Source organism: Dipodomys spectabilis, unplaced genomic scaffold (genome assembly GCF_019054845.1).
Source record: "Dipodomys spectabilis isolate Male_0828 unplaced genomic scaffold, ASM1905484v1 ptg000299l, whole genome shotgun sequence".
NCBI classification, from domain to species: domain Eukaryota; kingdom Metazoa; phylum Chordata; class Mammalia; order Rodentia; family Heteromyidae; genus Dipodomys; species Dipodomys spectabilis.
Genome location: NW_024870976.1, coordinates 2,033,190 through 2,058,967, shown reverse-complemented (window position 1 = coordinate 2,058,967; position 25,778 = coordinate 2,033,190). Strand labels below are relative to the sequence as shown.

Below are 25,778 nucleotides of genomic sequence, written 5' to 3'. Positions count from 1 at the left end.
TCAGGCCCATCAGGAGCCTTCCAGGTGGGCAGAATTTCTCCTCAGCCCCCCCTGCTACTGGGGCCCCCAACCACTCTGGTGTTAGAAGTTATGAAAATGCATCCCTCAGCTGAGCAGCAGCCTTTATTGTCTGTAATTAGTTCTCTTTCTGGAACCTCTGCGGGGGAGAGAAACTCTGCCGTCAGCAGGTCCTGGTTTGGGGCAGGGATGGGCTGAGCCAGCAAACCTAGTCCCACAGCCTTGCGCCTGCTACAGCCTGGGAAAGAGGCTATATAAGCTTGGGCTCCAGATTCCCCAACACGTATGTACATGAGCACATATGTCTGCATGCACGTGGACATGTGTGCGCGCGTGCACGTGCGCGCGCACACACACACACACACACACACACACAGAGCTCTTGGCCTGACAGCTCTGCCGTGTCCAGCCCCTGACAAGCAGTCATGCCCGGCTGGAGCCACAGCTGCCTGCTCCGAGTCTGCGCACACGGGCACCAGAGGGGCAGTGAGCTCTCAGACTGCCCGCTGAGGACAGCGGGGACTGCCCCCCCCCACTGCAGACCCTGGTGGAGACAGTCTGCCCGGGCAGCGGGGACTGGCAGGTGTCTTGCATCTGATGAGATGACCTCCCTTCCCCCATGGGACCCAGGACTGGGCCACCCCACTTCCTTGTGAGCCTGTGGGGACAGCCCCGGCCTCAGCAGGACCTTCCTCGGGCTGCTCTGGGAGCCGGACAGCAGGTGACACGGGACATCAGGCCCCGTGTGTCGGCCTGAGCAAGGGGCCCAGTCTGAGGTCTTGACTTGGGCTCTGAGATGGAATCTTGGAGTCCATGCTCTTCTGCCCTGTTGTGGGGGCACAGTGAGCACTTGATTGGTTCCAAGGCCTGGTTCTACCAGGGGGCTAGAGGAAGTCCCCCTAGCTGGCAGTCGGAGGGCAGGGTTGTGCTCCAGGGCTAGTTCTAGAGAGCTACAGGGTGGGGGAGGTTGCTGCTCTGGGGCCATTGACCCCAGACCCCACACCTCTGAGGCCTAGTGGCCTTGGTCCACTTAGTTGGCCAATCAGGGATGGCCCCAGTCCCCCAGGGCCTGCCCTTCCTGCCCACCCGCCCGGTAGCCTCTGCAGGAGCTCCAAGCCAAGGGAAATAGATGAACCTCCTGCCAGGCTCAGGTCACTGTGATAATTAGCAGCAATCTGGTTGTAGAAAAATCTTGACATTGCTTCCGGCTGCCTGAAACGGCCTAATCTAGCAAAGACCTGTGCGGTGGTACAACAGCGCCAACATAATCTCATTAAATCCCTTCTTCTTCTTTTTTTATACTGGTCCCGAGGCTTGAATTCAGGGCCTGGGCACTGTCCCTGAGTTTTTCTGATCACAGCTAGCACTTTGCTCTACTTCCAGCATTTCAGTGGTTAATTAGAGATAGAGTCTCACAGACTTTTATGCCCAGGCTGCCTCTGAACCATGAATCTCAGATCTCTGCCTCCTGAGTCCTTAGGATTACAGGTGTGAGCTGCAGGCCCCTGTCTCATTAACTCTTAGATAACCCTGGAACTTGGGGCTTTCCCAGCACACTTGTGCTCAGGCCTAACAGCCCAGGAGCCCCCTGGGCTGGCTGGAGCCGGGTTTGGTGTCCTCTGTACCGTGGCTCTGAGCTCTGTGTGGCTTCTTTGGGTGTGTATTCTGTCTTGTTGCTGGGGATGACAGGCAGATACCGGTGCTGGGTTCTGGGCTGCACAAGCCCGGGCCAGTGAGCGGGGAGGCCAGTGGTTCTGAGGCCCAGCCGTGCTGCGGGAGTCTGCTCATCCTGGGGAGGGTGGCCAGCCTGTGGCTGCTGCTGCAGAGCCTCCCACGCTGGGCAAGAGGAGCAGTCAAGTCTCAGAGCCAAGCCCATCATCAGTCTGGCATCAGAAGCATGGCTGCCCCCTTGGGTGGCTGCGTGGCCCGGGCCCGGGGCAGGGCCTGGGGCGGGCAGTGCCCTGGGCCTGGAGGGGGTGGGTCATGAGGGCCCTGTGGTGTAGCACGGTGGTGACCAAGAGCCTGGCATTGCAGGAAGCGGACACGGATGACCGCCAGGGAACTCTGGGCTTTGATGAGTTCTGCGCCTTCTACAAGATGATGTCCACCCGCCGGGACCTCTACCTGCTCATGCTGACCTACAGCAACCACAAGGACCACCTGGACGCTGCTGACCTGCAGCGTTTCCTGGAGGTGGAACAGAAGGTGGGGCCCGGGCGGGGGCAGCGTGCTGGCGTCCAGCCTCGTCCTAGCGCCCGCGTGACGCCCTCACAGACCTGCTCAGGGTGGATTGCAACCCGCGGCGCCCCAACTGGCTTCAGCTCCCATTCTCCACAGAATGCCCTGTGGTGTGTTCCGTGGCATGCCCACAGAACTGCCAGGTGGGTGGAGACGCTGGCAGGGTCTCCCCCAGTGTCTCCCTACAGTTCTGTCTTAACCACGGACATCCCGAGCTTTCAGGGAGGCACCGGTGGCCCTGACAGAGCATTGTGTGGTGCATGTAGGAGGAATCTGTTAGCCCCACCTTTGGGAATCTCTTCCTTCCCATGTGGTCCAGCCCCAGGGGCCTGAGGCTACCTGCCTGGCTTGCTTGTCCACCTAACACCTGATTCCCAGGGTGCTGTGTCTTTTCCTCGTCCAATCCTAGTGGGCTGAGTTGAGTGGCCCATGGCACGGCCCTGCAGACTAGCAGGAGTGTCCAAAGCCACAGGGACCAACGCCAGTCCTGGGCAGAGAGCAAGTACTGCCTGTCGGGTGGCAGCACCCACGGGTCAGCCTAGGGCCACAGGGAAGCCACGCCCACTGGGGAGGGAGCTCAGATGGGGTGGCCCCTCTTTGGAGTGTCCCTCGGGCCTCCCTTCCGGAGACTCTCGTGGTGTGGAGTAGAACAAGCCTCGGGGCCTAGTGCCCGGCCCGGGCCCCGCACAGTGCCCGCCGCCCTGCGTAACCTCACCGTAACTGACGCGGGTCGCCACAGGGGAAGCCAAGCGGGCTTTCCCCAGTGTCGCTTTCCAGGCCAGCATGGCTGGTGCCCAGCCCTGTCTTATCCCCTCCCCATCCGCTGCCCACCCTGGCCTGCAGTCTGGGTGTCCTCTGCCCCTCCCCCATCCTGCCCCATCCCCTGGAAGCCCCATCCCCCACCCTGCCAAGTGAAGCTTTAGAGCCCACACTGCTGGTCCTGCTGCCCTGGCTGGACAGCGCCCGGCCCCGGCCACAGTGCGTGGCGTCAGCATGAGGCTGGGGGACATGGCCCAGCCGCAAGTCCTCTGTCCAGGCAATGGCACGTGGAGGCCGAAGGCAGGATACTCTCTAATGGGAGATGGAGAGAATGGACCCTTTCCTCCCTGACCTCGACCCCTAGGTTCCAGAACCTTCTCTGCAGCCTGGAGTCTAATACTCTCCTCTGGGCAGGTGGACGGAGCCCTTGCCTGAGCTGTCAGGACTCTAGCCTCCCCGGGAGCCACAGAGGGCTCTAGACTCTGGTCCACATTTGCTCCCTTCCCCTGTCTGTAACTGCCCGTCTGGTTTCTGGGGGCTGGCCAGGCAGCTGTCCACTCTAGGTCCTGCTGACACCGAGTTCTGGAGGTCACTCTGCCTCTGATTGCTGGGAGCCCCTGGGCCGGGCTGGGCTGCGAGGGAGACGGCTCCCTGTGCTGCAGGGCTCTTCCTCGCCCCTGCGTCCCCTTCATGGGCCTCCCCACACCAGTGGAGGGTGGCCTGCCCAGTAAGGCCCCGTGGGAAGGACCCACACGTAGAGGGAGCTACTCAAGATTCATGTGACTGACGAGTAGTCCTCTGGCCACCGAGTCCCAGTGGTCAGCATTACGGCCTCGAGCTCACTGCCTACTCTGGTCAGCCGACGTGAAGAGTGAAGCAATGGGAAGAGGGGGACGTGCCCCCAAGGCTAGCCCGGGCTGCTGGGAGGCTAGCCTGGACTCCTGCCCTTGCTCTGGTCTAGATGAAAGGCGTGACACTCGAGACCTGCCAGGATATCATCGAGCAGTTTGAGCCCTGCCCGGAAAACAAGAGCAAGGGAGTGCTGGGCATCGATGGTGAGTGGGTGCTGCCCGCAGTCCCGCCGGCCGGGAAGGAAGCCAGGGCCCCGAGCTCCACACGGGGCAGGTGGCCCCGAGAGGACTCCGTGGTGGGGCTGACCCCCCCCCCCCCCCCGCAGGCTTCACCAACTACACCCGGAGCCCTGCCGGCGACATCTTCAACCCTGAGCACTACGGTGTGCACCAGGACATGACGCGACCTCTGAGCCACTACTTCATCACCTCGTCCCACAACACCTACCTCGTGGGCGACCAGCTCATGTCCCAGTCTCGGGTGGACATGTACGCCTGGGTCCTGCAGGCCGGCTGCCGCTGCGTAGAAGGTGAGCCGTCCCGGCCGCTGGCTCCCTGTCCCGCGGGGCCGTCGCCGCCTGGCCAGGGGCTGGGGCCCCAGGGGCCGCCGGGGTCTCTGGGCAGGGTGCGCCATAAGCAAAGAGGGTGGACACCCCCTTTAGTTGGTGTCCTGCCCAGCCTTCCCGGGCCCCCATGGCCAGGACCTGGGGCTGAGGGGTGTGCCTGCCCGCAGTGGACTGCTGGGATGGGCCGGACGGGGAGCCGATCGTGCACCACGGCTACACTCTGACCTCCAAGATCCTCTTCAAAGACGTCATCGAGACCATCAACAAGTACGCCTTCGTCAAGAACGAGTGAGTGGCTGCTCCTCGAGCCGGTTCTGGGAGGGGGAGGCAGTGCTGCCGCTCACGAGGGACTGGGCTTGTTTCAGGGACTTGCTCTGAGGCAGGAGACGGGAGGTGGGAGGGCGGGACACGAAGGACCGATGGCCACATGACAGGCCGAGGTGGCTGGGGGCACGCCTGCTGGGGTCTGTCCACGCGTGCTGGGAGGCAGCGCCCGGCCCCGCGCCCACCGCGGCCGTGGCTCCAGCACTAATTACTCCCGAGAAGTCATTCTGTGTCCAGACTCAATTTGCTGTCACTCAGCTGTGGCTGAAGATACCGCTGAGGAAAATCCAATTTGGGCTCTGGAAATGGAAACCTGCCTCCCGCACTGGTGGCATTTCTTCTGAGCCTTGGCTAAACAAGGCTTTACAGGAAGGAAAGGAGCTGAGTGAAGGAGGCTGCCGAAGCCAGATGGATTTAGGAAATCAAAATAATTGCGGGCGGAGGGACAGCGATGCTCTTGGCATGGTGACTGGAACACACCAGTTTCCTGTGGTCACGATAAAAAAGAGCGAGGGCTCTGCCGCGCCTCGGGTGCGGCCGGCGTATTTACTGCGCCCCCCAAGCCCCAGGCTTTAGGTCTCCGTCTCTTGCCTACGAAATGAGGAGATGAGCCCTGTAGCCCCATCTTCGCATGCCTTCTCCCCAGCCTGTGGCTGCCTGTGTCTCTCTCCGTTACACGCCCTCTCGGTCTGGGTGTGTTTCCTAAGAGGAGCATGGTTGCCTTTGGGTAAAAATCAAAGTGAAATGCGCAGGAGGTGAAAATGAAAATGAAGCTGAAAACCTTCCACTGAACAGCCTCATACCGCTCGGGACAGGTGGTAGCGGCCCCGCAGAACACCCAGATGTTGTAAGCCAGGCCTGTCTCCTCCACAAGACTGGAGGACCTTATGCTCACTCACAGGCTGCTGCTCTGGTGTGCAGGTCAAAGGGATTATGTTGGTTATGTTCTATGCATTGCTTAGTCTGTGCCCTATGTAAGCCATGACTTCTTTTTCAAATGTTTCTTTTGGTTTTCCTAGAGTTTCCAATTGCCTTTGTTTGTTTTTAATTGGGAAAAAACTAAACAAAACAAAATACCAGCCTCCCACCTGTGGCTCACGCCTGCAATCCTAGCTACTCAGGAGGCTGAGATCTGAGGATTGCGGTTCTAAGCCAGCCGCATGGGCAGGAAAGTCCCTGAGACTCTTTTTTTTTTGGTCGTGGGGTTTGAATTCTGGGCTTGGGTGCTGTCCCTCAGCTCTTCAGCTCAAGGCCAGCACTCTACCACTTGAGCCATAGCACCACTTCCAGTTTTCTGAGTGGTTTATTGGAGATGAGTCTCAACGACTTTCCTGCTCAGTCTGGCTTTGAACCATGATCCACAGATCTCAAGCCTCCTGAATAGCTAGGATGACAGGTGTGAGCCACTGGGCGCCCGGCTCCTGAGGCTCTTTTCTCCAATGAACCACCAGAAAACTGGAAGTGACACTGTGGCTCAAGAAGTAGAGCGCTTGCCTTGAGCTGAAGAGCTGAGGGACAGTGCCCAGGTCTAGAGTTCAAGCCCCACGACCAAAATCAAAGCAAAAAAAAACAAAAATAAAAAACACCAAAAGTCATGCTATCTTTACTTGCCTCTAAGCTCTCCCCGCTCCTTTTCTACCCACTGATTTGATTTCCCTCATCGCCACCTTGGGAAGCAGCTGGCTGCCTGCGTGCAGACTTAGCAAAGACTCGATGAGAGGTGACCTGCACCCCGTAGCTGTGGGGCCTCGCGCATCCTCGGCAGGGGCCTGGCCTCACCCTGCTCTTCCCTGGGCTCCCAGATATCCCGTGATCCTCTCCATTGAGAACCACTGCAGCGTGGTCCAGCAGAAGAAGATGGCCCAGTATCTGACGGACATCCTCGGGGACAAGCTGGACCTCTCCTCCGTGAGCGGGGACGACGCCACCTCGTTACCCTCGCCACACATGCTCAGGGGCAAGATCCTAGTCAAGGTGAGCCTGCCACCCGGCCAGGCGTCCGAGGGCAGGTCCGGGGTGAGGGTGGCGGTGCCCCTCGCTGGCCTGATCTCATCGACCTCTGGTAGCCGACCAGTCTCAGGCCCATGTGTGCACACGGAAGCAGGTCCTCTGGTCTGGCCCCGGCCCTTGGCTGAGGTTCCAGAGCCCCTCCCCTACTCCTACGGGTGCCAGCCAGGATTCCCTACCCCACCCCGCACCCTGCCCTGTCCCGTCCCTCCCACTGTCTGCCTCCTCCCCAGGGGAAGAAGCTCCCCGCCACCATCAGCGAGGATGCGGAGGAAGGCGAGGTGTCTGACGAAGATAGCGCCGACGAGATCGACGAGGATTGCAAGCTCCTCAATGGGGATGTGAGTGTGGGCCGAGGGCGGGCGGCGGGCGGGGGTGTGTGAGGCAGAGGGCGTGTGCCGTGGGGGGGGGGGAGGAGGGGGGGCCGAGGACGGGCGGTGTGTGTGTGGGGAGGGGGGGCCGAGGACGGGCGGTGTGTGTGGGGGGGGGTGGGCCGAGGGTGGGCGGTGTGCGGGGGAGGGGGGGGCCGAGGACGGGCGGTGTGCGGGGGGGGGGGCGGGGAGGGCCGAGGGTGGGCGGTGTGCCTGGGAGCCGGGGGGGGGGGGGGCTATGTCCCTGAGAGCAGCCCTTGGTCCTGCCCCATGGCGAGTTAGGGGCTGGCTGCTGACCACGGGCTTGGCTGGGGTCTGTGGGGCCTTCCGAGTGCCCTCCCCACCCCACGAGCCATGAATCCCACGCTCCCGGCCACGGGTCAGCCACACACCTGCTGCCGTCCCGTCTCAGGCCTGGCCCTTGGCCTGGTCCTCTTGACCCTTCGCTGAGCGGGGCCAGGCAGGGAAATCGCTCTGCACTGTTTGTGTCTGCTGGACTCCCCGGCTTCCTGGCCAATCCCATCTGCACCCAGTGTCCAGTGCTCCGCTGGCTACCTGCACCAGCCCCGAGGCCAGCCCTCTGCTGGATGAGCCTGCCCGGCCCCACGCGCGTCACGCTAGTGGGACACCTCGTGTCTTCCTCCCCACGGTGGGCCCGGCCTCCGAGGCCATGGAGGGAAGCCTCCGCGTGGGCCGGGAGCGCTGTGACTCGTGTCTCTGCTCTGAGCTCTGTGCTCAGCCTGCCTCTTCCAGGCAGTGCACACTTGATTCCTCCCTGAGGGCCTTTGGATGGGAAAATAATTGTGCAGGCGGGTGGCTTCCTGGCCAGGGCTGGCTAATTGTTTTTGAACGCCCTGAGGCAGCAGAATTCTTCCTGGCTTGGGTGTGCCTGCTGTGTCTCCAGCTGGCCCGGGGTGGCGATAAACCCCTCCACTGTGATGTCCATTTCGTGCCTGCTCTGGCCTGGGCATCCGGGGTCTGCCCCAGTGTGTGCAAGCCCAGCCTTCCCTCGAGGACCCCCACACGGGCTGCCAGGTCCAGCCTGCACCCCTCCCGTCTGCTCCTCTCCTCCATCCTCTCCCGGTGGAGCAGGGCATGGTAGCCAATGTGGTGTCCCAAGTTCTGCTGTGTACCCCACCTCTGCAAAGACCCACGGGAAGGGTCGCCTGTACACAAGCTGTCAGCTGCAGCTCAGACAGAATTGTCACTGAGTACATCCCGGGGGCCTGGGCCTACATTCTGCTTGGAGCGGCCTGCCGGCAGGCCCTGTGGTCAGTGGCAGCTTCTGTGAGCTGTGTGTGTGTGTGTGTGTGTGTACACGTGTGTGAGCGCGCTCGCGCGCAGGTCCCCTGGGGGCTGTCACCTGATGCTGCCCACAGACCTGGGGACAGTGCCAACGGCTGGCTCCGGGCCCCTGCAGGCCTCTACCAACCGCAAGCGGGTGGAAAGCATTGCCAAGAAGAAGCTGGATTCTCTCATCAAGGAGTCAAAGATCCGTGACTGCGAGGATCCCAACGACTTCACCGTCTCCACGCTGCCCCCACCTGGAAAACTCGGGCACAAAGCCGAGGCCAAAAAGGTGAGACCCCTGAGCCACGGTGGGCTGCACGAGGGACTCGGGGCGTGTGCACACCCTGCACGCACCCTGCCCCTGCAGACCTGAGCACAACGGCACCACACGCACCGGTGTACCCGCCCCCACGCACACACGCAGCACATCACGTGTGCATGCCTGCTTGTGCACAACTCCACATATGCCTGTGCCCACACCTTCAGCGGTGCACACTTGCATGCACGCACATTCATGCACACGCCTGTATACACACATACAGCAACAACACATCTCTGCACAACAGGATTGTACACACACCTATACATGTATCTCTGTGCACACCAACACTTGCCGGCCCACACACAGCGTCCTGCATGCCTGTGCACACTCTACACACACCTGGCACACACGTGGTGTCCTCGGGAGGCCCGCGGCTCCTGGTGGAGGGCGAGTGGAGCGTTGCCCGCTTTAGTGAAGGTGGCGGAGTGGCAGGGAGGGCTCAGCAGGTTCTCAAATCCCAGCCGGTCCCTCGTGCGGTCCAGCTGGTGGGGACACAGCCACACTCCTTGGACTCGCCCAGGTGCACAGGGCCAGTCAGGTGGGGACGATGCTCACCGGGGACTCATCAGGGGCCTGCTGAAGGTGTTTGGGGAGGGGCCAGGCTGAGTGGTCAGGAGCACTTTGGAGGGGCAGCCAGCCTTGAAGGCCGGCAGTATCAGCCAGGTGGCCTACAAAGGAGCTGGGTAGCAGCTGGCCTGTGACAGGCGGGCAGCTGGCCTATTCCAGGGTGGCTGTGACAGGTGGACAGCTGGCCTTGGACTGGGCAGGGGGTCTGCAGGGCAAACAGGCTGTGGCATCTCCCAGAGCTCGGGGTCTGGTCTGCTTACCTCACCCACCTATGTCTTGCAGGCCATGGCTGGGGGAGGGGGGGCGATGCGCTGGGGGTGTGGCCCCTGCTGGGCCCGGTACTTTTAGAGGTGGTTGTCCGTGTGCTCACCCACAGCCCATGTTGCCAGAGCTAACACGGGCCCCGTCGCGGGCACGCAGCCTTCCTGTGTCTTTGGTGTCAAGCACCATCCCGCACAGAGCAGCTGCAGCTCCATCTAGCCAGGTGGGGAGTGACATTAGACTCAGATGTCCCTTGGCAAGCCGTTCCTGGGGAGGGGGCGCTCGGGGTGCACAGGAGAGCAGCCGAGCCCTGGCTCCTGGGGAGGGGGCGCTCGGGGTGCACAGGAGAGCAGCCGAGCCCTGGCTCCTGGGGAGGGGGCGCTCGGGGTACACAGGAGAGCAGCCGAGCCCTGGCTCCTGGGGAGGGGGCGCTCGGGGTGCACAGGAGAGCAGCCGAGCCCTGGCTCCGTCATGTTGGCAGCTGCTGGTCCTGTGCTCCTGCTGAGACACCCAGGGGGCCCCACGCCGCCAGGTCTCTCCCGGCACGAGATCCCTGGGGCGGCAGGGATCTGCAGAGTGGAGAGTGACCAGGAGGTCCACGGGAAGCCCCTGGGGGGGGGGTCCAGGCAGACAGAGGATCGGTGTGGGACAATTCCACCTGAAGTTCCTTGGGCCTTTCTATGGCGGGGGCAGGCTGCCAGCCCCTCCGTACCTGAACCTCAGGGGGTTCCTTGTGAGGAATGCTGGGGGTAGCAGGCAGATCACTAGTGGGCCAGGAGATCCTAGCAGCATAGGTGTCTGTCCCCTCTGCTGGGGGCCCTGCCACCCTCCGTGACCGGGGGAAGACCCTCCAGCCTTGTTCTCTCTGCTGCTTGTGGCCACGTGTGGCTGGCGACGGCAGTGCTTTGGGGGAGAAGCTGGAAGCGCCCCTCAGCACACTACCTCAAGCAGCTCCCGCGATACCAGGTGCAACTCTGCCACTCCATGTGCTGCGGCTGGCGGCCCGTGCTGCGGCCGGGGACACAGACGTCGCTAAAGGCCGATCAGCCCCTGATGGCCCCGGACCTCAGACTCTGTGACTGCACCGTGGGCTCACGGCCTGTGGGATCTGCTGACTAGGAGGGCGGGGCCAGCAAGGCTGCATGGCCACGGGGCATCAGGAAGGGTCAGCCGCTCTGGAGATGACCCCCAGAGGCAGGAGGCAGGGGCGGGGCTCAGAGCGGTGGGGGGGAGCTTCACGCCGCACCACCTGCACTTGACAGGTGTGGGGTGCACTTATCTGGTGTGGGGCCTGCATTCAGCACTGCGCTCCGTGTCCAGTGTGCTCCTGAGGCAGTGTGTGTCTGTGTCTGTGTGTGGGCATGTGTGTGCATGTGTGGTGTGTGTCTCTGAGCGTATATGCATGTGTGTGGTGTGTGCATGTCTGTGTGTGTCTCTGAGCGTATATGCATGTGTGTGGTGTGTGCATGCTTGTGTGTCTCTGAGCGTATATGCATGTATGTGGTGTGTGCATGTCTGTGTGTCTCTGAGCGTATATGCATGTGTGTGGTGTGTGCATGTCTGTGCGTCTCTGAGCGTATATGCATGTGTGTGGTGTGTGCGTGCGTGTCTCTGAGCGTATATGCATGTGTGTGGTGTGTGCATGTCTGTGTGTGTCTCTGAGCGTATATGCATGTGTGTGGTGTGTGCGTGTGTGTCTCTGAGCGTATATGCATGTGTGTGGTATGTGCATGTCTGTGTGTCTCTGAGCGTATATGCATATGTGTGGTGTGTGCGTGTGTCTCTGAGCGTATATGCATGTGTGTGGTGTGTGCATGTCTGTGTCTCTGAGTATATATGCATGTGTATGGTGTGTGCGTGTGTCTCTGAGCGTATATGCATGTGTGTGGTGTGTGCATGTCTGTGTGTGTCTCTGAGCGTATATGCATGTGTGTGCTGTGTGCATGTCTGTGTGTGTCTCTGAGCGTATATGCATGTGTGTGGTGTGTGCGTGAGTGTGTGTCTCTGAGCATATATGCATGTGTGTGGTGTGTGCATGTCTGTCTGTGTCTCTGAGTATATATGCATGCGTGTGGTGTGTGCGTGCGTGTGTGTCTCTGAGCGTATATGCATGTGTGTGGTGTGTGCGTGTGTGTGTGTCTCTGAGCATATATGCATGTGTGTGGTGTGTGCATGTCTGTGTGTGTCTCTGAGTGTATATGCATGTGTGTGGTGTGTGCATGTCTATCTGTGTCTCTGAGTATATATGCATGCGTGTGGTGTGTGAGTGCATGTGTCTCTGAGTGTATATGCATGTGTGTGGTGTGTGCATGTCTGTGTGTGTCTCTGAGCGTATATGCATGTGTGGTGTGTGCGTGCGTGTGTGCAGGTTTGGGTGTTTGGGTAGCACAGCTCGCACTCTCACCTGTGCAGTGCAGGGGTGCATGTGGCGTGTCTGCCCCCAGCTGTTACCTGGCTGCAGACGCACGTCTGTCCACAGCCCCCATCCCCGGGAGAGGCTGCGGTGGGGCAGGGCCCGCTGAGCTCAGTGGTGGCGCCGGGTGCCTGAGCAGGGCTAGCCTGGCCGGGGGGGGGGGGGGGGGGGAGGAGAGGAGGCTGCCGTGGCCTTGGAGAAGCCGGGGCACCGTCTCCCCACGGCTCAGTGGGAACAAGTTCATGATGGTTGCAAAGATTTTGAGGTGGGGGCCGGGCCATGGGCTGGGGCCGGGAGGGGGCTTGCTCTGCTGCTGGGCCGCGTTCGGGAGCAGCCCTGTGTGATTGGTCTGCTGAGGGAACCCCTGGCCCTGCGCGGAGCAGGCAGGTGATCAGAGGCCCCCCTGGCAAGCATGGCCTCTGCCGGCTCAGCTGGAGAATCCCAGCCGAAAACGCATTCACAGCAGTCCTCTCCCACAGAAAAGAGCGTCAGAATGGCGTCCTTGAGTTTAAGACCACACATTATGAGAAGCTGGTGTGGGCGTGTGATTGGACATAGTCCTGACCCCATCCTGCTGTCCTGACCCCGTCCTGCTGTCCTGACCCCATCCTGCTGTCCTGACCCAATAATGCTGTCCTGACCCTGGTCCTGCTGTCCTGACCCTGTCCTGCTGTCCTGACCCTGTCCTGCTGTCCTGACCCCGTCCTGCTGTCCTGACCCAATAATGCTGTCCTGACCCCGTCCTGCTGTCCTGACCCTGTCCTGCTGTCCTGATCCTGTCCTGCTGTCCTGACCCCATCCTGCTGTCCTGACCCAATAATGCTGTCCTGACCCTGGTCCTGCTGTCCTGACCCCGTCCTGCTGTCCTGACCCTGTCCTGCTGTCCTGACCCCATCCTGCTGTCCTGACCCAATAATGCTGTCCTGACCCTGGTCCTGCTGTCCTGACCCTGTCCTGCTGTCCTGACCCTGGTCTGTCCTCCTGTCCTGACCCTGGTCCTGCTGTCCTGACCCTGTCCTGCTGTCCTGACCCAATAATGCTGTCCTGACCCCGTCCTGCTGTCCTGACCCCGTCCTGCTGACCTGACCTGATCTGACCCCATCCTGCTGTCCTGATCCCGTCCTGCTGTCCTGACCCCATCCTGCTGTCCTGACCCCATCCTGCTGTCCTGACCCTGGTCCTCCTGTCCTGACCCTGGTCTGTCCTCCTGTCCTGACCCTGGTCCTGCTGTCCTGACCCTGTCCTGCTGTCCTGACCCTGCTCAGTCCTGCTGACCTGACCCTGGTCCTGCTGTCCTGACCCTGGTCTGTCCTTCTGTCTTGACTCTGGTCCTCCTGTCCAGTCTCCAGCCCCACTGTCCTGATCCCAGCCCACTTCCCACCTTGCTCTCGGGCTGGCTCAGGTCATTCTCTTCCAGGAAGGCCTTCTGGGGCCACCAGGGAGCTGCCCTACCCCGGCTGGCTGGTTTGAGTCTGGGCTTACACTCTACCCATGTCTCCTAGGGGCAGAGCAGGGCCGAGGAGGACGTGGAGTCTGGGGAAGACACCGGCACCGGCAGGCGGAACAACCGCCTTCTCATGAGCAGCTTCTCCAAGCGCAAGGTGAACGGAGCTCTGAATCAGATCCCACGCATGGGGTCCTCCGCCCACCCCAGGACGGGGTCCCGCACATGGGGTCCTCCATCCACCCCAGGACGGGGTCCCGCGCATGGGGTCCTCCATCCACCCCAGGACGGGGTCCCGCGCATGGGGTCCTCCGCCCACCCCAGGACGGGTCCCGTGCATGGGGTCCTCCATCCACCCCAGGACGGGGTCCTGCACATGGGGTCCTCCATCCACCCCAGGACGGGTCCCGTGCATGGGGTCCTCCATCCACCCCAGGACGGGGTCCCGCGCATGGGGTCCTTTGTTCACCCCAGGACGGGGTCCCGCACATGGGGTCCTCCATCCACCCCAGGACGGGGTCCTGTGCATGGGGTCCTCCATCCACCCCAGGATGGGGTCCTGCACATGGGGTCCTCCATCTACCCCAGGAGGGGTCCTGCGCATGGGGTCCTCCGCCACCCCAGGACGGGGTCCTGCACATGGGGTCCTCCATCTACCCCAGGAGGGGTCCCGCACATGGGGTCCTCCGCCACCCCAGGAGGGGGTCCCGCACATGGGGTCCTCCACCACCCCAGGTGCAAGCTGTCGCTGGACCAGGGCTGGTCAGGAGCCACTGTCTGGGTGACCCTCTGGTCACGTCTCTCCATAGCCTACAGCTGTGGAGCCAGTGCCAGGGCCAGGTGGAGCAGGACACGCAGATCAGCACGGGGTGGGAGGTGGGGTGAACTTCTCCTGCGCCCCCCTGCCCTGGGCCCTGGCCTGGCCTGACCTCGGGCTCCTCACAGAAAAAGGGCAGCAAGATAAAGAAGGCGGCCAGCGTGGAAGAGGGAGACGAAGACCTGGACGCCCCGGGAGGCCAGAGCCGAGGGTCAGTGCCCTGCTGTGGCAGACTTCTGTCCAGTCCCAGGGTCCGCCAGCCATGGACCCCTCACCCATCTCTCAGGGGCTCCTGGGAGGCTGGACAGGGTGCTTCTCCCCACCACCCCGTAGACCTCCGAGGAGGCAGAGGGGGCTGAGGCTCTGGGGCTGGGGCTGGGGCACAGATCTGTGTGCGGCTAGGACTCTGCAGCTGGGGCACCAGGACTGGGCCGCCTGATCCCAAGGGACCCCCCGGCCCTGCTCTGCCTCCCAGGACGTAGCTCCCACCCCTCCCCGAGCGCCCGCCCCACGCCTTGCCCAGGGCCACATCTGTTCCTGGCCCTCCCAGCCCCTGCTCGCATCTCTGCCAGCTTCCCAGAGCATCTCCGGGTCTCACCAGCATTTCACACCTCCAATTCCAACTTGGAGGCCCCCAAATCATCCTCCCACCCCCACCGCTCCCCTCCCATCTCTCTCTCAGGGCTGCACATAGTCCCTGCTACCCTCACCCCCAGGTCCTCTCCCTGTGGTACCTGACTACACCCCTCAGCACTCCCACATGGCTGGCAGCCCCCCCCCCCACCTGCTGATGAGTTCCAGGACCTTTACACTTACTGGTAGCTCCCAGCCAGGCCATGCCCAGCAGTGCCTTTCCACGGTCCCCATGTGGCCTGGTTGTCTGCCCTGGGCAGAGCCGGTGCCTGCCCCCACTGCACACCGTCTCGAGGCCTGGCTGCTGGAGAGCAGAGGGCCCGTCCCGGGGTCCGGGCCAAGCTGCCAGGCCAGGCCCCAGCCCGCTCTGAAGGGCCTGGCCCCTGCCACCCACAGGACGGCCAGGCAGAAGAAGACCATGAAGCTGTCCCGGGCCCTCTCCGACCTGGTGAAGTACACCAAGTCCGTGGGTTCCCACGATGTGGAGACGGAGGGTGAGGGCCGTGTGGCGGGCGGGTGGTGTGGGAGGTGGCCCGGCCCAGCATGCATGCGTCCAGCGCAGCGCGGACTCACGCGGTCACCGCCACAGTGGCGTCCAGCTGGCAGGTGACATCCTTCAGCGAGACCAAAGCCCACCAGATCCTGCAGCAGAGGCCAGCCCAGTACCTGCGCTTCAACCAGCGCCAGCTCTCCCGCATCTACCCCTCCTCTTACCGCGTGGACTCCAGCAACTACAACCCACAGCCCTTCTGGAATGCCGGCTGCCAGATGGGTGGGTGCTCGGCTGACGGCGGGGGGCGGGGGTAGTTAGGAGTGCGCACGTGGGGCCCCATCCTGTTTCGCCCTCTCACCCTTACCCAACCATGGCTTTGGAGAACATCTAGGCCTGTCACCAGTTCCACTAGGCCAGTGCCGGGGTGGACGCTGAGACCCCCAGGCCCGCTGGGAGAGTCCAGGTCTGCACCTGTGCGGCTAGAATGTCGGGTGCCTGTGATCCTTCTGACAGAATGCAGGGCCCCCTGCTCTTGGCTGAGCTCCAGAGCCCTTGCTGAGAGGCTACATAGAGTCCGGGGCGGGGGGCTGGCACGGCGGATGGCCACTGACCCCCACAGCCCAGTGACCTCCCTTTGCAGTTGCCCTGAACTACCAGTCCGAGGGGAGAATGCTGCAGCTGAACCGCGCCAAGTTCAGTGCCAATGGCGGCTGTGGCTATGTGCTCAAGCCCCCGTGCATGTGCCAGGGTAAGGCCTGGCACCTTGGGGCCCTGGGGGGGGACGGGGGGCAGGATGGGTGGGATCAGCTGCCAGGATGCTGAGTGGTGTGGGGGTGCCCAGCAAAGGGGAGTGGGGAATTAGGCAGTCCTCCCCTCCCCGGGCTCTGGGACTGCAGATGCAGGGCAGGACTTCTTGGAGGGATCTAGGGCTGTCTGTGGGGCGCAGGCCCAGGTGCTGTGGACCAAGCCACCCTCGCAAGGCCTATTGGGAGCTCAGCCTGAGGGTTCCCTTCCAATTCCACTCCGTTTTGGTTGTGTTGAACTGACTTGCTGCGATGTGGCGTTGCTGGGATGTTCCAGCCTGCAGGAGTATGACCGGAGCCCCGCCCAGCCCAGCCACGCCCGGCCCGTGTGTGGCTCTGCCTCACGCCCACAATCCTCCCAGGTGTCTTTAACCCCAACTCCGAGGACCCGCTGCCCGGGCAGCTCAAGAAGCAGCTGGCCCTGAGGATCATCAGCGGGCAGCAGCTGCCCAAGCCCCGGGACTCCATGCTGGGTGACCGTGGAGAGGTAGAGAGGAGCTCCCACGGGTGGGCCGGGCCGTGGGGGCCCTGAGCCCGGCTCCACTCCTCATCCTGTTCCCAGATCATCGACCCTTTTGTGGAGGTGGAGGTCATCGGGCTCCCGGTGGACTGCAGCAAGGAGCAGACTCGAGTGGTGGACGACAATGGTGAGCGTCTGGGGTGGGGTGGGGGAGCGCGCTGGCCCGGGGCCCAAGGCTGTCTCTCTGCGTTGGTGATGACAGACTGACCCCAGAGGGCAGCTGGGCCGCCTGCCCTGTGTCCACGGCCCGTCCAGTGTGGGTCCCCTCTGATGGGTGGAGGCCCTCCTCCCAATGCCTGTAGGATTCAACCCCATGTGGGAGGAGACCCTGGTGTTCACTGTGCACATGCCCGAGATCGCACTCATCCGCTTCCTGGTCTGGGACCACGACCCCATTGGGCGGGATTTCATCGGCCAGAGGACGCTGGCTTTTAGCAGCATGATGCCAGGTGGGCAGGGGCCCTGGGTGCTGGGGGACTCTCCAGGGGGGCTGGGGAGTCTGAGGGCTCCTCCCTGCAGGTGACATCTGCCGCGGGTGGGCCTGGGACTGCAGGCATCCTCGGAGCTGGCCTGGCAGACCAGGGGTGGGCAAGGGCGGGCGCTGCGTGTGGGGTCACCCCAGAGCAAGGCCGGTGGAGGCCTGGCGGAGAAGGTGAGCCTCCAGGACCCGCTCCCCGGTCTGCTCAGGGCCTGAGGACCTCTGGAGAGAGGTCCGCACCCCTCACACGCGACGCCCTGCTCTGCCAGGCTACCGGCACGTGTACCTGGAAGGGATGGAAGAGGCGTCCATCTTCGTGCACGTGTCTGTCAGTGACATCAGCGGTAAGGTGAGCGGCACCTGCGGGAGCTGTGGCTGGGGGAAGGGCGGCACCGGCCCCAGCAGCGCCCCACGGCTGCTCCTGAGCCTGCTGGGCCGCCGGGGCCTGGCAGTCCTTCCGCGGGCCTCCTCCACGTGTGACACAGGTGCTGGCAGTGCTTGGCCTCCCGTCCGGAGGTGGACGTGGCCGGGGGGTCGTCCCTGCCCGCCCGGGGGCTCCCTCCTGCTCTTGGAGTTGCTAGCGAGACCTCTCTCGGTGGCCTCACCCAGGCCCACCCGGCTTCTTGGGGACCATGGAGAACAGGGTCCCTTCCTGTGGCTCTCCTTTTCTTTCTAGAGCCTTCCCTCAGCTTCGACTTTCAGAGTGGCCAGCAAGGCATCTGCCTGGGTTTGCCCATGATCCCAGCCCCTGCTACCCCCGGGCCAGGGTGAGGTGGGGTCTCGATCCATGGCTCTCCCCGCCCCCTTTCTACGTGTCTGGCACCCCTCTGGGCCCAGGCCGGCTGGCACTCGGTTCTGCCTGGCCTGCCACTGACTTTCTCTCTTTTGCTGCGCCCGGGGGCCCGGAGGCTCTGTAGGTGTCTCCGGTCCTCTGCTACCGTCCTTCTGTGTGTCACGTGTCTGCCTGTCACCCGGGGCCGGTGGGTCCCTCCCTGGCCAGCACCGCCTCACCTGCCTTCACTCTGTCTCTTTGGTCTTGCAGTGGGCTTCTCTATGTCCCAAGTCTACCTTTAGAAGCACAGCCTTGTTAGGCATCTCGAAGGTACCGGGTGCCTCGGGACGGTGGAGCCCGGTGGTGCCTCACCTGCATGCCAGGCTGCGCCCCCATTAGCATCTGTGATTCCTGGTAGCATCTTGGAGATTGTCAGCTCATGGGACATGGGTCATGACAGGGCGCCGGGGTCTCCTGGGCCATCCTCAGCCAGAGAGTGGCATTTATGAGGCAGATCCAGGATTTCGCCAGGGCCAGGGCCCTTCCTGCTTCCGGCCAACCTCCCTCCACACCAGGCCTGCCCGTCCTCTGCCCTCTTCTCCGAGTGCTGCTCTCTGGGGGCGCCGTGGGCCGCCTGCCCCTCCGCCTCCTGCTCCCCAGTCTGCTCCTCCTGCTGTTGTTTCTCTTCAGTCGACACCGGGGTTCCCAACGGGGCGTCCCCGCCGCCACTCCAAACCTGAATCCTGGATCTCCCTCTAAATGGCTTTCCAGCCACCGTGACCAAATTGCACTGGATTTGGATCTTGAATCGGGAAGCTGATTCAAGTGCTAGCCACATGATCACCTCCCCCAGAGGGCTCACGCCTGCTGGGCGCTGGGTTCGGGGCTGGTGGCACCGGCACAGCCCATCTCGGGGGCGTGGTTGGTGCGTGGGGTCTCTGGGGCACGGGTATGTGGCATGTGATGAGGGTTGTTCTGGTCATGGCCCCCTCCAGCGGTACCCTGGGCAGGGGTCTCCAGCCCAGCCATCCAGGAAAGGTGTTGGCGGGCCAGATGCCCCAGCCCAACTGTGGACCTGCGGGGAGCCAGCCGTGGACCAGGAGGGTTTGGGGGGACGGGGAGCAGGGAGCAGGCGAGACTGATGACTGCCCGGGAGAATTCAGGAGGGCTTCCCGGGAGGGGCAATTCTTTCAGGAGCCAGGATCAGCACCTGGGGACCGGGCAGGGCCATGGAAACCAGGCCTCCCTGCAGCCCTTGAGCCTGCTTCCTGGCTGCGGGCACCCGTGGTGGGAGGCGTTGAGGAGGGATGCCGCCCTCGGCGAAGACGGGGCTGCGGCTCTGAGGAACAGGGGAGAGCGCAGTGACTGGTCTAGGGTGGCGGCCTGGCCCTGAGAGAACCCGGGCAAGCTGTCTTCCCCATCCTTGTTCTGATCTCGACTTGGAGTTGGAGAAGGGGCAGGGTCTCAGTCTGAGGGGTGGGGTCCTGCCGGCCCGATGGAGCTGCTGCGGCCCCGCGTCCTGTGGCCGGGCAGCGAGGAAGGCAGCCGGGGACCGCCGCTCCAGCTGTCCACAGTGGCCGGGCGCGCGCTGGCTGGCTATGCAGGCTCTTTCTCTTGCAGGTCAAGCAGGCTCTGGGGCTAAAAGGTCTCTTCCTCCGCGGCCCAAAGCCAGGCTCGCTGGACAGTCATGCTGCTGGGCAGCCCCCACCCCGGCCCTCCGTTAGCCAGCGGCTCCTGCGGCGCACGGCCAGCGCCCCAGCCAAGAGCCAGAAGCCCAGCCGCAAGGGCTTTCCAGAGCTGGCCCTGGGCACTCAGGACGTGGGCTCGGAGGGGGCGGCAGACGACGTGGCCGCCCCCAGCCCTGCCCCCGAGGCCCCGGCTCCCAGGGGGTCGGGCGGCAGCAGCCCCCGAGGTAAGGCACCAGCAGCAGCGGCAGCAGGGCGGAGCCTGGCTCCGGCACGCCCCCCTCGTGCCCCGGAGGGCCCGGGACCTGCGGGGATGGCTGCCACGTGCATGAAGTGTGTGGTGGGCTCCTGTGCCGGTGTGGACGCCGAGGGTCTGCGCAGGGAGCGGCCACCGAGCCCCGGGCCTGTGGGCGGGCACGCGGCCATCAGCCAACAGCCCCAGGCCCGGGGGGAGTCCCTGGGCCCCGGAGCCCCCCCAGGGAGGAGCAGAGAGGCCCTCAAGGGCCCCAGGGCCCCACGGCAGGGGCCGGGTGGCGGCGGCTCTGTGTCTTCAGGCTCCAGCAGCCCGGACAGCCCAGGCAGCCCCAAGGGGGCCCTCTGCCCGCCTGAGGGCCCCCACAGGCAGCAGGGGGCCTTGCAGGGAGAGATGAACGCCTTGTTCGTTCAAAAGCTGGAGGAGATCAGAAGCCACTCCCCCATGTTCTCCACGGGTAAGGCCTGCCACCTCCTCCCGCACCCGGCATGCCTGGACCTCTGCCGCCCGCTGTGCTGTGTGCCTCTGCTCCACCGCACTCCCTCCGCTTGGCCTCTGGCCCCTCCGCTCTGCCCAAGAAGCCCTGGTGCCTTGTGGGATGGGGCCAGGGGAGTGTGCATCTGGCCCCCAGGCGGACAGAGGGCCCAGGGCCCAGGCCTCTCTGGGCAGGCTCCAGCAAGCCTTCCCTGGCCTGGGCCTACCTTCCTGGGTCTGGTGGCTTTCAGCTCCCACCATGCCCACCTCCAGGGCCAGGCTCCAGGCCTGCCTAGAACCCTCCCTGGAGCCCCGCGCAAGTCAGGGTGCAGCTGCAGGCCACCCCAGACGCCCTGGAGGCCCCGGGTGGCACCCAGCACCTCCAGGGCGGCACGGCAAAGCCCCAGGGCCAGGCCCCGCATGCTTGGGTGCCCTGGCTGCCCACAGCCCTGCCAGTTCAGGTGGGAGATCAGCGGGAGCAGCCCCAGCGGCTGGCCTGCACCTGGTCACTGGAGTCCGGGTGGGAGGGAGCTGCACCCAGCCTGCCTCCACCGCCTCCTCCCTGCCCCTTCCTGGCCTTGCTGTCCGTCTGTCCACCCACCAGCCCAGCCCTTGCTGACCATGTTCTCCTTTCTGTCCCTGCACCCTGTGCGGCCTCCATAGTTAGGGACTGAGAGCTGCAAGTGCCAGGTAATGGGCCCCGCCCCCACAAGCCCTATGCACCCGTCACCCCGTCCCCACACGCCCTGTGCACCCGTCACCCCGCCCCCATGCGACCTGTGCACCCCCGTCACCCCATCACCCCGCCCCCACACGCCCTGTGCACCCGTCACCCCATCACCCCGCCCCCACACGCCCTGTGCACCCGTCACCCCATCACCCTGCCCCCACACGCCCTGTGCACCCGTCACCCCATCACCCCGCCCCCACACGCCCTGTGCACCCGTCACCCCATCACCCTGCCCCCACACGCCCTGTGCACCCGTCACCCCATCACCCCGCCCCCATGCACCCTGTGCACCCCCGTCACCGTCACCCCACCCCCACGCGCCCTGTGCACCCCCATCACCCCGCCCCCACACGCCCTGTGCACCCGTCACCCCGCCCCCATGCGACCTGTGCACCCCCGTCACCCCATCACCCCGCCCCCACACGCCCTGTGCACCCGTCACCCCATCACCCCGCCCCCACACGCCCTGTGCACCCGTCACCCCATCACCCCGCCCCCATGCACCCGTCACCCCATCACCCCGCCCCCACACGCCCTGTGCACCCGTCACCCCATCACCCCGCCCCCACACGCCCTGTGCACCCGTCACCCCATCACCCCGCCCCCACACGCCCTGTGCACCCGTCACCCCATCACCCCGCCCCCACACGCCCTGTGCACCCGTCACCCCATCACCCCGCCCCCATGCGCCCTGTGCACCCCGTCACCCCGCCCCCATGCGCCCTGTGCACCCCATCACCCCGCCCCCATGCGCCCTGTGCACCCCGTCACCCCGCCCCCATGCACCCGTCACCCCCGTCACCCCGCCCCCATGCGCCCTGTGCACCCCCGTCACCGTCACCCCACCCCCACGCGCCCTGTGCACCCCCGTCACCCCGCCACCATGCGCCCTGTGCACCCCCGTCACCCCATCCCCATGCGCCCTGTGCACCCGTCACCCCCGCCCCCATGCGCCCTGTGCACCCCGTCACCCCGCCCCCACACGCCCTGTGCACCCGTCACCCCCGTCACCCCGCCCCCACGCGCCCTGTGCACCCGTCACCCCCGTCACCCCGCCCCCATGCACCCTGTGCACCCGTCACCCCATCACCCCGCCCCCACGCGCCCTGTGCACCCGTCACCCCCGTCACCCCGCCCCCATGCACCCTGTGCACCCGTCACCCCGCCCCCATGAGCCCTGTGCACCCGTCACCCCGTCACCCCACCCCCATGCGCCCTGTGCACCCGTCACCCCATCACCCCGCCCCCACGCGCCCTGTGCACCCCCGTCACCCCGCCCCCATGCGCCCTGTGCACCCCATCACCCCGCCCCCATGCGCCCTGTGCACCCGTCACCCCCGTCACCCCGCCCCCGTGCGCCCTGTGCACCCGTCACCCCCGTCACCCTACCCCCACACGCCCTGTGCACCCCGTCACCCCATCACCCCGCCCCCACACGCCCTGTGCACCCCGTCACCCCATCACCCCGCCCCCACGCGCCCTGTGCACCCCCGTCACCCCGCCCCCATGCGCCCTGTGCACCCCCGTCACCCCATCACCCCGCCCCCATGCGCCCTGTGCACCCGTCACCCCCGTCACCCCGCCCCCACACGCCCTGTGCACCCGTCACCCCGCCCCCAAGCGCCCTGTGCACCCCCGTCACCCCGCCCCCATGCACCCTGTGCACCCCCGTCACCCCGCCCCCAAGCGCCCTGTGCACCCCCGTCACCCCACCCCCATGCACCCTGTGCACCCCGTCACCCCGCCCCCATGCACCCGTCACCCCGTCACCCCCGCCCCCATGCGCCCTGTGCACCCCGTCACCCCCGTCACCCCGCCCCCATGCACCCTGTGCACCCCGTCACCCCGCCCCCATGCGTCCTGTGCACCCCCGTCACCCCCGCCCCCATGCGCCCTGTGCACCCCGTCTCCCCGCCCCCATGCGCCCTGTGCACCCCGTCACCCCGCCCCCATGCGCCCTGTGCACCCCGTCACCCCCGCCCCCATGCGCCCTGTGCACCCCGTCACCCCGCCCCCATGCGCCCTGTGCACCCCCGTCACCCCGCCCCCACACGCCCTGTGCACCCGTCACCCCGCCCCCAAGCGCCCTGTGCACCCCCGTCACCCCGCCCCCATGCACCCTGTGCACCCCCGTCACCCCGCCCCCAAGCGCCCTGTGCACCCCCGTCACCCCACCCCCATGCACCCTGTGCACCCCGTCACCCCGCCCCCATGCACCCGTCACCCCGTCACCCCGCCCCCATGCGCCCTGTGCACCCCGTCACCCCGTCACCCCGCCCCCATGCACCCTGTGCACCCCGTCACCCCGCCCCCATGCGTCCTGTGCACCCCCGTCACCCCGCCCCCATGCGCCCTGTGCACCCCGTCTCCCCGCCCCCATGCGCCCTGTGCACCCCGTCACCCCGCCCCCATGCGCCCTGTGCACCCCGTCACCCCGCCCCCATGCGCCCTGTGCACCCCGTCACCCCGCCCCCATGCGCCCTGTGCACCCCGTCACCCCCGCCCCCATGCGCCCTGTGCACCCCGTCACCCCATCACCCCGCCCCCATGCACCCTGTGCACCCCGTCACCCCCGCCCCCATGCACCCTGTGCACCCCGTCACCCCACCCCCATGCCCTGTGCCCGTCACCCCACCGCCCGCCCTGTACGCCCACCACCCCCACCCCACACACTGTGTGCAGCCCTCGCCCCAACATCCGTCTCCAGAGCACCCTGAGCGGCTGCCGGCGGCCCTGTGGACCCTGCGTGGCATGGGGCCCATGAATCTGGCGTTTGCCCCTGGCCCCAGCGGCATGGGGGGTGCTGGGTGTGCACAGATGGCCAGGCTGGCCAGTGGGGGGTGGGGGGGACCTGGGGTGGGCCTGACCTTGGCACAGGGTCGGGGGCCTCCAGTCCTTGACTCGATTCTCTCTCTCCCCCCAATCTCCCCTTTTCCTGTCCCTCCCTCACTCTGCCCCATCTCTGCCTGTCTTCCGCCATCTCCCTTTTTCTGTGTCTTTCCGTCTCCCTTTGGTCTCGGTCTCCCCTTTCTCTCTCTGCCCTCCCTTTGTGCTCCCTACCTTTCTGCACCCTGTTTCCATCCGCATCTCCCTCTGTCCCTCTCCCCTCCACCCAGATGCCCGCCTCTTCCCCATGCAGCGGCCAGTCTCCCCACCGCGCAGCCTGGAAACCATCGCCGAGGAGCCAGCGCTGGGCCCTGGGCTCCCACCACGGGCGGCCTCCCCCGCCGGCCCCTCCCGGGAAGGGCCACGGGGCCCTACGGGCCCTGGGGGCAGAGTGGGAGCTTCCGCGCCCCTCCAGGTCCGGACAGGGGACAACAAAGAGGCCCTGTGCACGCTGCACAGTGGTGGAGGCCCCCGGGGGACGGACGGCAAGGCCCTCCCACAGGTCCTGGGCCATCTGCCCAGGGTCCGAAGGGCCAAGAGTGAGGGCCAGGTGCTCCCAGAACCCCTGGGCGCCTGGCGGCTCCTGGGCGGGCCCACCCCTGCGCCCTCGGTCTACTCAGACGCCACAGGCGGCGACCGGTTGTGGCAGCGGCTGGAGCCCGGCAGCCACCGTGACAGCGTGTCCTCGTCCTCGAGCATGTCGTCCAGCGACACCGTCATTGACCTGTCCCTTCCGAGCCTGGGCCTGGGGCGCAGCCGCGAGAGCCTGCTGGGGGTCCCATTTGGACGCTTGCCCTCTCGGTCCGGTTCGGCCTCCGCTACCCGCCGGGACCCGCCTCCGGTGACCAAAAGCAAATCCAACCCCAACCTGCAGGCCGCGAGCCAGCGGCTGCCTTCCGGCGCGGACCAGCTGCGGGGCCAGCGACAGGGCCTGCCCCTGGGGGGCCCGCGGGATGGCCCCACGGCGGCCAAGTCCCAGAGCCTGGGGGACCTGACGGCCGACGACTTCGGCCCTGGCTTGGAGAGTGGCTCGCGCAGCCTGAGCCGTGGCCTGGGCACTCTGGGGGTGGTCCCGCGTCCCACGGGGCCTGGGGTGCGGACAGACACCCTGACCGAGCAACTGCGCTGGCTCACAGGCTTCCAGGAGGCCGAGGACATCACCTCACCCACCAGCCTGAGTCCCGGCGGGGAGGGGGGGCTCGGGGCCCCGGCCTTCCTGAGGCGGCCCTCCTCGCGCAGCCAGAGCCGAGTGCGTGCCATCGCCAGCCGGGCCCGCCGCGCCCAGGAGCGGCAGCAGAGGCTGCGAGGCCTGGGCCCCCCAGAAGAGGAGCGGGGCACCCCCGAGGGTGCCTGCTCCGTGGGCCATGAGGGCTGTGTGGACCCGCCAGTCCCCTCCAAGGGGGCCCCAGAGCCGCTGTGTGGTGCTGCTGCCAAGGCACTGACCCCCCGTGTGGGCCGGGCCTCCCTGGAAGCCTGAGGGGGGCAGGGAGGGTGCGGGCGGGTCCGGGGGATGGAGTGCCTGGGTGCTCAGAGCTGCTGGGTCCCCACTTGTTCTCCCTGGGTTGCCCTCAGTCTGTCCCCGCCCCGGCCTTCCTCCGGTGCCTGCCCCTGGGGAGGGAGGTGCTGTAGTCCTCTGCTGGTCCTGGGGGCGGCCTGGGCGCCAGCTCCACATTTTAAGATGGATAGCGAGGTTTAAACTTTGAGACGCCGAGCCCTTCCCACTGCTCTACTGGCGTCTGGCCCTGGGGGCGTGCAGTAAGCCAGCGCCCCTGGGTCTCCAGCCCTCTCCAGCCCGATGTGTGC

General features: G+C 65.4%; 2 protein-coding genes across 2 annotated transcripts in view; one reads left to right on the top strand and one right to left on the bottom strand.

The window, feature by feature from the left end:
• Plch2 (phospholipase C eta 2) overlaps positions 1–25,452 on the top strand; it is a 32,113-nt gene extending 6,661 nt beyond the window's left edge. Inside the window, exons 5-22 of the mRNA XM_042701997.1 lie at positions 2,053–2,223; positions 3,977–4,070; positions 4,193–4,396; positions 4,600–4,720; positions 6,559–6,730; positions 6,997–7,104; positions 8,555–8,713; positions 13,490–13,588; positions 14,377–14,459; positions 15,278–15,375; positions 15,471–15,653; positions 16,015–16,122; positions 16,540–16,664; positions 16,740–16,824; positions 17,000–17,146; positions 17,445–17,524; positions 19,568–19,859; positions 24,206–25,452. Coding sequence (XP_042557931.1) covers positions 2,053–2,223; positions 3,977–4,070; positions 4,193–4,396; positions 4,600–4,720; positions 6,559–6,730; positions 6,997–7,104; positions 8,555–8,713; positions 13,490–13,588; positions 14,377–14,459; positions 15,278–15,375; positions 15,471–15,653; positions 16,015–16,122; positions 16,540–16,664; positions 16,740–16,824; positions 17,000–17,146; positions 17,445–17,524; positions 19,568–19,859; positions 24,206–25,452 — 3,576 coding nt within the window. The remainder of the gene's footprint in view (positions 1–2,052; positions 2,224–3,976; positions 4,071–4,192; positions 4,397–4,599; positions 4,721–6,558; positions 6,731–6,996; positions 7,105–8,554; positions 8,714–13,489; positions 13,589–14,376; positions 14,460–15,277; positions 15,376–15,470; positions 15,654–16,014; positions 16,123–16,539; positions 16,665–16,739; positions 16,825–16,999; positions 17,147–17,444; positions 17,525–19,567; positions 19,860–24,205) is intronic.
• Pank4 (pantothenate kinase 4 (inactive)) overlaps positions 17,913–25,778 on the bottom strand; it is a 28,170-nt gene continuing 20,304 nt past the window's right edge. The window contains exon 21 of the mRNA XM_042701917.1: positions 17,913–17,923. The gene's annotated coding sequence lies outside the window, so the exon portion shown is untranslated. The remainder of the gene's footprint in view (positions 17,924–25,778) is intronic.